Raw genomic sequence first — 9,209 nt, 5'->3', positions numbered from 1 at the left:
GAAGTGACTACATTTCACGTGGATAGAAGCGACGCGGCCATTTTCCTTCATCATCATTAATTATGGCTGCTGCGGAACGCCGTAGATTTGTCGCACTCCAAACTCTTAGCCCGCGTCCCCACGGCTTTTCACTAGGTTTGAACACAACCACTCGCCGTAGAGCCTCTAATTTGTGTCTCTGAAGCTGACGTTCACCTTCCACCTCGGAACGAGCGATAGGCGGAGAAGAGCGTGCGTGAAAATGGCGCCCGGTACGCGGCCCGCGACCCGACGTCCGCTGCGGGCGCGCGCTCGCACGCCGGAAGGGGCGGAGCCAACCCGGCTTTATATATCGTTAGCGGAGCCGGAGCCGACCTCTGTTGGCGGCGTTTGACGGTGAGATGGTGAGTGGTGTGGTGGCTGTTCTCTCCTCGTCCTGCCGCTGGCATGGCTGAATCCGCGGCGCATCGCTGTCATCTCGGCTTGGCTGGCGCTGGGGATATGCTCTAGGAGCGCGAGGGATACAGGGGAGTCCGCAGTTAGGCCTATTTTCTGGAAACTCTCAAGGCTTATGCAGGATTGGCCTTGGGCCTGCGGGTCGGCTGGAGAGATAACTTGGGGCGGGACCAGGCCCCGAGAAGCTCTACGCTTTCAAAGTCGTGGGTCGTTTCTGGGACTCGACCTTACCAATTTTAACGCTAATGGAGACACGGCCCGTGAGCAGTTTTCCTGGCCAGGCCCTTGAGTGGGGCGCTAGGCGCCGTTCTTGTTAAACTGGAAGGAAAGCATGCGGGAGCGGAGATTTTGAGCGAAGGCTGCTAAGGGCCCATTTGAAATATCTGGGGCGGTTGGTGCAGCTCGTACGGCCTCTGGAGTTACCGAAACCACAGATGATGAACCTATTGACGGGCGGACAGAAACTGTGCTGCTGATTGTCATGTTCTGATTTGGCTCTGGAGTTCTAGTGGCCTACGTGTTAGTCCAGCTCCTGTCTCGGGAGTTGGAGAAGCCTATAGACCAGTATCAGCTACCCAGCTGTTTGTCCCATAAGTGCTTTTAGTGGCCAGAATTTTGCAGACTTTTCCTGTAAGTCACCTGTTAAGCGACTTTTTTTTTTTAAAGATGACCGGTAAGGGGATCTTAACCCTTGACTTGGTGTTGTCAGCACCACGCTCACCCAGTGAGCAACCGGCCATCCCTATATGGGATCCGAACCCGTGGCCTTGGTGCTATCAGCACCACACTCTCCCGAGTGAGCCACGGGCCGGCCCGTTAAGCGATTTTTAATGCCGGTACTTGTGTGTTTTTATCTGGTGTTACAGCGGATGGCTAATTTTGTTAGAGAAAATAAAGGATCAATGCAAGTTTTGTTGAATACCGCCTTTTGAATGTGTGATCATGGAAAATGAGCTTAACCCATCACGTAGTCCTATTTGGGCTTGCTAGATGTATAGTCAGGATGAGAATGCTTAGAGCCTAGGCAGTTGGGAACCATTAAATGAGCTGCTTTGGTTTGTTTGCTAATATTGGTTATTTTTTTCCTAGTCTCACAGGAAGTTCTCTGCTCCCAGACATGGGTCTCTGGGCTTCTTGCCTCGGAAGCGCAGCAGCAGGCATCGTGGGAAGGTGAAGAGCTTCCCCAAGGATGACGCTTCGAAGCCGGTCCACCTCACAGCCTTCCTTGGTTATAAGGCTGGCATGACCCACATCGTGCGGGAAGTTGATAGGCCAGGATCTAGTACGTACAGGCTGTATCTCCACGTTGGGGGGATAGGAGTTAAAGGTGGAGAAAAACTGGATAGGTGAAACCAAACTGGCAGAAGAGGGCAGATTTTTAAGGGAAACCTGTAGGTTGTCAGAACCTCTGATAGCAGAACAGGAATGTTAAATTTTAGGACTGATTGATACACCAAGGCTGCAGATTGCTGGCACTGCTTGCTGTAGATGGAGTATTGAAGTCAGGGAGTGTGTGAGTTAATTTGCCTAGAGTTTGGGTGATTTGAGCTGCTGAGGCTGGAGTAGAAACCACTTTAATGTTTTAGTGGCTCACATGACTGAACCTCATCTAAAAAGCTTGAATAATATTCACTTACCTGGGTTGTGAAGTTGAAAGTAGAAAAATTGCTAAGTAGAACAGAGCCATGGTAGATAACTATAGTCTACAGTGAGCCAGACTTAAGGCTATTACTATGCCTCACTATAGCCAATTTTTGTTCTAGGGGTTTCTGATGGAAGAGAATTGAAGCCAGATTAATTGGCTAGGGTCCTGATTGTTTTAAGTTAAAAAGTGTATACGTTTTGTGATGAGTATGTTAATTACTCTTATTTTATCATCACACATTGTATACATACATTGATAGTCAACTCCATACCCCACAAGTATGTATATAATCAAGACTTTTATGTAAAGTGTAAATGTATGCAGAGCAAAAAGTAAGCAGTAAGGATAGTTGTGGGAGTACAGACTGCTGATGTGGGCCTCTGTTTTGCAAGCTTCCTGCTGTCCGAAGCAGGTTGTCGCCCTGGCCTAATGGGCAGTTGGTATTTTTCTTCAAAACACTGCAGCCCCTTGGTTGGGGGCTCTTGTCAGTTCAGTCAAGTCTAACTACCTATTTTCTTTGCAGAGGTAAACAAGAAGGAAGTTGTGGAGGCTGTGACCATTGTGGAGACGCCACCCATGGTGGTGGTAGGCATTGTGGGCTACGTGGAAACTCCTCGAGGCCTCCGGACCTTCAAGACCATCTTTGCTGAGCATATCAGTGATGAGTGCAAAAGGCGCTTCTACAAGAACTGGTAAGGGGTGGGGAGGAGGAGGAGGGAGAGGCCGTGCAGTCCTTAGTGTAGGGGCTGGGGAGCAGGAAGTACACCGTGCAGGGCCTCAGCTCTTTAGCAAGGGAGGAGCTGCTTTGTTGTCTGGTTTAGTTGACTCTTAATCAGAAAAATATCTGGGAACAGACCTTGAGCAAGCATTGGTTTCTTAGCTTGGAGCTGACACCTTCACTCTTAAGCTTAGTGGGTGTTGGCTGAGGATCTAGTATTCCCTTGGTTGCTGAGTCCAAAAATGAACCAGGAGAGATGAGCAGGATATTTCTAGCTCAATAGGGGTGGCAAGGGCCTTTGGCCCTGGCTTGAGTTTCCCATTTTCTGTATTACTGTGAGAATGGTGCTCCCCCAGGGCAGAGAAGGGAGCTTTCTAGCACCTTGGAGCAAAAATTTATGTTGTGAATGTTTGTGACATATATTAACCTGTGGACCTCTGCTCAGCTCCGCTCGGCCCTGCCCGATGAGCTCCATCCAGGCTCCGCTTGCCAGTGGAAAAGGCTCCTTAGAAGCTGGCAATGAGCCCCATCCCCACGTGGTGCCAGTGCGTCTTCCGCTCAACCCTCCTTGGAGGGCTGATGAAGGCCTGCACCCGGTCCCCTCCCCAACTCTGCTCTGCTCCTGAAGGCATAAATCTAAGAAGAAGGCCTTCACCAAATACTGCAAGAAATGGCAGGATGAAGATGGCAAGAAGCAGCTGGAGAAGGACTTTAGCAGCATGAAGAAGTACTGCCAGGTCATCCGCATCATTGCCCACACCCAGGTAAGCACTCACCAGTGTGCCAAAGAGGAGGGCAACTTTCCCTGACACTTCATGTCGTTGGAGGTGAGCTACGTGGTTATGTGAAGCTTTGAATATCAGGTCCTACCTTTTTTGGGGGTTTTGGTTACCTGGTTGATCATCAGCTCACAGGGATTTTGTGCCAAGCTTCAGGATTCTGGTGGGGGTTGACTGGTTCAGGTTCTGTAACTCTTCCTCGTGGAGGAGATGGGTCAGCGAACAGCCTGTGGACAGCACAACCCAGCAGCTGCCTTTTCCCTGGCACCTGGTTAAGGACAGATGAGTGTCCAGTGCCCCTCACTTGTGGGTAGGCCTTTCCCTTGCCAGCAGAGGGCACTGTGTCCCTTCTGGTTCTTAGGGAAGCCATACCCATTTCAGGAAAGTCCATCTGGTTGGTATAACGGGTGACTCATTAGTATAGTGAAATGCTTTAGCTGGTGACATGCTGGATGACTGGCGTCCTTCAGACTACTTGTTATGAGATGAGTGTACCCCTTCGTTGGCTTGGTTAGAATGGGTGCATCTTGGCCATTATCTAGGGTACACATCTGTGACTTCCAGTACTCAGTGTAGCCCCATGAAGTTGGGGATCAGTGTATTACCACAACAGGTTATAGTGCATTTCTGTCATTGAGATTTTTACATGACATTGTTGAGCTATCCTTAATTGAAAGCTTTGTGCTTAAAGGCATTTCCATAATTAATTATTAGAGGTTGTGCTCTTGGCTGCTATGTTCTTTCTAAAAGCAGGCTTGTTAATAGAGCAGACTAGATGGCTAAGGTAAAACCATGGCACAACCCCAAAGGAACCTTGGTCAGAAGGATAGGAACGTTGGGCTGGTTGAGTCCCAGGATCTAGTTTAAGTTTGCCTGTCTTGATGTGTTGGCTCATCCTGACAGTGATTCAGGCACCAGAATTTAAAGGTGAGATGTTGCCATTAGCAAAAATGAAGATACTTTATCTTGGTGAGGTTCATAGTGGCTTGCTGGGAGTTACCTACCTGTTGCCAAGTCCTTGACACCAGACCACATGCCCCAGCCTCTGTTCTCCTACCAGTGGAGGAGCATTTGAAGCTCGGAGTTAAGCTGTGTCTGTTCCCGCTCAGATGCGCCTGCTTCCTCTACGCCAGAAGAAGGCCCACCTGATGGAGATCCAGGTGAATGGAGGCACTGTGGCCGAGAAACTGGACTGGGCCCGGGAGAGGCTAGAGCAGCAGGTTCCTGTGAACCAAGTGTTTGGGCAGGATGAGATGATCGACGTTATCGGGGTGACCAAGGGCAAAGGCTACAAAGGTGAGCTTTGCAGCAGCTCTAAATTGCTATAGTTAACCTGGGGGGTTGGTCTTAGGCCTAGCTGTTCAGTGATGAGGCCCTGGAATGAGTGCTGGGCACACGCCTGAGTCAGACTGGAAGTGTTCCTTGCTGCCTTCCTTTTGTGAACAGCCCTGTGGTTAGAGGTGGCTGGGGTAGTGGGCAGGGGACAGCCTCTTGACATCCACCTGAACCCTTAACTGTTGGCAGCCCACTGCAAAATGCAACGGGGAACTTGGGATTTATGACATTCCCTTTTGCTTAAGCTGATGGATGCCTTAAAATGTGCATGGCTGTAATCTGGCTCAGGGCTACATCCCCAGGGCCTATTTCTAGGCCCACATATAGAATATAAGATTTACATCTAGGCAGGTATACAACTTGATGGAAAATTTAAGAGGGTTGTTTTGGAGCTAACAGATTAAATACTACTACTACCATCCCTCAAATTTGCCCAGTCATTGGGTGGTGATTAATCCTGTGTTTACTGTTATATTAAGCATCACAAAAGAACTAAGGTTGGGCATTTACAGCAGGAAAGGGCCAGTGGGGCAAGTGCCAAGCCCCTGATGGTATGGTGACAGCATGCATCCATTCCAGGGGTCACCAGTCGCTGGCACACCAAGAAGCTGCCCCGCAAGACCCACCGAGGGCTGCGCAAGGTTGCCTGTATTGGAGCATGGCATCCTGCCCGTGTGGCCTTCTCTGTGGCACGGGCTGGGCAGAAAGGCTACCATCACCGCACTGAGATCAACAAGAAGGTGAGAGGTTCTGAGGCGGGCTCTCTGGGAGGGGAAAGGTGAGCCCATGGTTGGGAAGGGGGGGGTTCCAGTCCCTGCCACACCTCCACTCTTGTTGGTATATATAGCTTCTGAGCATCACATGGAACTTCAGTTTCAGTTGCTCATGTCTTATGGGGAACGGTTCTGACTCTTGCGTGTCAGGATGATTTGTAAGGTGCTATCCTCAAAGGTGACTGCTGAGGCAGGCCCTGACTGAGGATGAGAGCCTTGTCTGTCAGTTAGTCCTGATCCTGCCCCCAGGGAGGATTTTGAGAGGACTCCTTCCTTTCTCTCCCTTGTATAGCAGTAGCTTTCACTTAGGCCCAATCGCTTTTCTGTGTTAAGCCTGGGATACCTTATCATTGGGACGGAGGTCACTGCTGTTTTCCTGTAGAGCTTTGTAGGCCAGCTCACCAGCATGTGGGGTTATTTGTCCCTAACAATCATCTTTTGGCCCTTGCTCCACCCTGCCGCGATTTTGCCTTCCCCATTGTTTCTACTTAAGCACTTTCTGTTCAGATCTACAAGATTGGCCAGGGCTACCTTATAAAGGACGGCAAACTAATCAAGAACAACGCCTCCACCGACTATGACCTGTCTGACAAGAGCATCAACCCTCTGGTGAGTAACGCGTGCTGCTGTCCTGGGCCTGCAGAGGATTTCTGCCTCATTCTGCTTTGGAATCTGCCCCAGGACTCTTCTGTGGAGTGGGGGTCCTGGTGATGTTGGGGCCATGCTGATTGATGGAGGTCTGTTGGCAGAGTCATTAATTGATTCTTGAACAGCATCCAGATGTGTGCACCTTGTAATGGCATGTCTTAACTTGAGTCCAGTGATTGGGGTTGGCTGGTGAGAAGTGGGGTTTTAGGCCCAGCTGTTCAGTGATGAGGCCCGGGAATGAGCGCTGGGCACAGCGCCCGAGTCAGACTGCGGAAGCGTTCCTTGCTGCCTTCCTTCTGAGAACAGCCCTGGGGACAGGTGGTGGGGGAGAGTTGGGGATGACTTGAACCTGAAGTGGTCATCTGTGTGGAGTGGTTCCGTCTTAGTACCTCATGCTAGATCTCTGCTGACCTGATGGCCTTTTTTCCCAGGGTGGCTTTGTTCACTATGGTGAAGTGACCAATGACTTTGTCATGCTGAAAGGCTGTGTGGTGGGAACCAAGAAGCGAGTGCTCACCCTCCGCAAGGTGAGACTTGGGGGCCCTTCCTGGTTGAGGGTGGCCCTCTGGAATCTTGTGGCAAGGAGCTCATCCCTCCTGTGAAGCTGCACAGGGTCAGAGACCTCGGGCTGAGCCGGGGTAGGAGATCGAAAGAAAAGAGTATATTGGTGTTCCTTCACCAGCTTTGAAATCCTGGGAGGAGGAAATTCCCAGTCTGGCCTCAAGGGCTGTTTGCTTCTTGGTTCACATGTGTCCTTATCAGTCTAGGGGGCAGATTTAGGCTGAGGGCCAGGAGACAGCGGTGGTTGAAGGAGGAAGGACTGGGCTTCAGGGGATCGTGTTACTGCTGTGACTTCTCAGATGAGGGGCGCTGTGAACTGAGATGGCGCTGAGGGAAGCCTGTTTTCTCATACGTGTAACTAACTGCTCCCTCTTGGCCCACAGTCCTTGCTGGTGCAGACCAAACGGCGGGCTCTGGAGAAGATCGACCTGAAGTTCATTGACACTACCTCCAAGTTTGGACATGGCCGCTTCCAGACTGTGGAGGAGAAGAAAGCGTTTATGGTGAGTGCCTCCTATTCTGTGGCCTGCTTTGCTGCAGAAGGAAGCAACTGGGCTGGTCCTTGCAGGTCCTAAGAAAGGCCTTACACCTGTGCTAGGGCTGTAAAGACTGGCCCAGGATCTTGGTCCCCTCCAGAGTGTGGGTACCACTGTTGTCCACCTGTCTTTGTCTACCTCTAACCTTATGCACTGCATCTCTCTCCACAGGGACCACTTAAGAAAGACCGAATTGCAAAGGAAGAAGGAGCTTGATGTCAGGAACAGATCATACAGCTGGTGGGATCTCAATAAAAGTAATTTTACAGTGACATCTGCCTCTGACTTTTTCTCCAGGGAAGCAGCTGGGACTGGGGAGACAGATGGTGTTTACCTGTAGTGGCCCGAGGCTCCTTGTGCTCCCTAAAATTTGCTGCACCCCCCTTTTGTTAGCTACACTCGGTCTTTTTGACCCACCATCTGCCTGGCCCCAGTGCCTGTCAGGCCTGGATCTATCTGCTCCTGAACTATTGACAGCCAGCCTGGGGCTGCAGGCTTTGTGCAAATGTGTTTGTCACCAGGGCGAGGCAGCTGGGTCTTTGCTGTATGAACGAGTTCTGTTTGCACAGCTTGAGGGTGATGCCAGGGCTGTAGAGAGGGGCAGGAGGCAAGGAAGGCTTGATGTTCTCTGGTGCTGGCGGTGCTGATTGGCATGGGCATGGCATGCCAGACCCTGGGTCTATTGATGTACATAAAAGTAATGTCATTTGCTTAATCCACACAGGGGTGGCTTTTAGTTAAGAATTGTTTGTTCTTTGTAACTTGCACCCAAGGTCTGGCGCTGGGAGAGGGAGTCTTGTGCAGCACCTGGAATATTCTGCAGTGTTTATTTTGCGAAAACCCCTGATTATTTTAATCTACTCACCTAGATTTGTTACACTGGTTTACCCACCTGGAAACCTAATTGGGAACTTGTGTGCATTCTGGGCTGGGGTCTGCCTTCTGGGACTTGGACTAGCAGCCCCCACTGGAGAGGCCTGCCCCTGTGCATGGGACCTATCTAGTTGCATGTTGAGCACCTACTGCACTCAGGCTCTGGGAGCCACGTATGCTGGTGAGCGGCTGGCTGTGCTTAAAAGGCATCCAAGTTTCTGATCTGGCCCCTCCAGCGCCATCCCTGGCATTCACAATGGGTTGCACTGCCCTTGCTTGGGCCCTTTCTGACACCCTGTTCTTGCTCAAGCTGTCCCCAGGCCCTACCTGGAGCAGGATCTGGAAACCGTCTAGGCATCCTAGCAAATGCCTTCCTCTTGGTGCCTTCTGTCATGTCCCCAGTCCCAGTCAAAGCTAGTCCCCTCCTACCCTTGCATGTGCCTATGGGACGTGTTTTGTCAGCAGAGCCCACAGCTGTGACAGCTCTGGTTGTCCCCCTGTCCAGCATTGTCTGGCAGTTCCAGTCACCTGGGTCCTAACTGTTTGAGCCACCTTTGCAGGCTCAGTATGTGCTGCTAGGCCAGAGAAGATGACCAGCTGGGGAGATGACCCAAGTTGTATCTCCGTTCCTTATGAGTATGGGGGTATGAATGGGTGAAGCCCTAAAATGTCCCAAGGTTATTAAAGTTGGTTCAAGAAGTTTAAAATTACATGTGGGGGCTGGGTGGTTGCTCAGTTGGTTAGAGCTTGGTATTGGTAACTCCCAAGCCACCAAAAGAAAAATTACATGCGGGTCCTGAGACAGGGAGTTGGGAGTGTGTGTATACAGCAGGAGCCTCTACCTGGAGCCTCACCCCATATGTCCGTCCTGCCCCTTTTGAGCTCAGATGTAGGGGAGCCCACTCT

The 9,209-nt window shown here is 50.8% G+C and overlaps 1 protein-coding gene across 1 annotated transcript; it reads left to right on the top strand.

Moving 5' to 3' along the window:
- Positions 1-359: 359 nt before the first annotated feature.
- Positions 360-7,702, top strand: RPL3 (ribosomal protein L3). The gene is made up of 10 exons (XM_008584748.1): positions 360-383; positions 1,525-1,717; positions 2,604-2,772; positions 3,427-3,562; positions 4,687-4,873; positions 5,492-5,652; positions 6,193-6,294; positions 6,765-6,860; positions 7,278-7,397; positions 7,602-7,702. Exons 1-10 carry the CDS (start codon positions 381-383, stop codon positions 7,644-7,646), a joined length of 1,212 nt encoding a protein of 403 aa, XP_008582970.1. The 5' UTR covers positions 360-380; the 3' UTR covers positions 7,647-7,702.
- The last annotated feature ends 1,507 nt before the right edge of the window (positions 7,703-9,209 follow it).

The sequence above is a fragment of the Galeopterus variegatus genome, unplaced genomic scaffold (assembly GCF_000696425.1).
Source record: "Galeopterus variegatus unplaced genomic scaffold, G_variegatus-3.0.2 Scaffold3363, whole genome shotgun sequence".
In the NCBI taxonomy this organism is placed as follows: domain Eukaryota; kingdom Metazoa; phylum Chordata; class Mammalia; order Dermoptera; family Cynocephalidae; genus Galeopterus; species Galeopterus variegatus.
Note: the sequence above shows the minus strand (reverse complement) of the source record. Positions and strands in the feature narration are given on the sequence as shown.

What these genes read in the sequence shown, in the direction of transcription:
- RPL3 (XM_008584748.1), top strand. An exon ending in GCATCATTGCCCACACCCAG is followed by an intron (nt 3,563 to 4,686) that starts GTAAGCACTCAC and finishes GTTCCCGCTCAG; the next exon opens with ATGCGCCTGCTTCCTCTACG. An exon ending in GCACTGAGATCAACAAGAAG is followed by an intron (nt 5,653 to 6,192) that starts GTGAGAGGTTCT and finishes CTTTCTGTTCAG; the next exon opens with ATCTACAAGATTGGCCAGGG.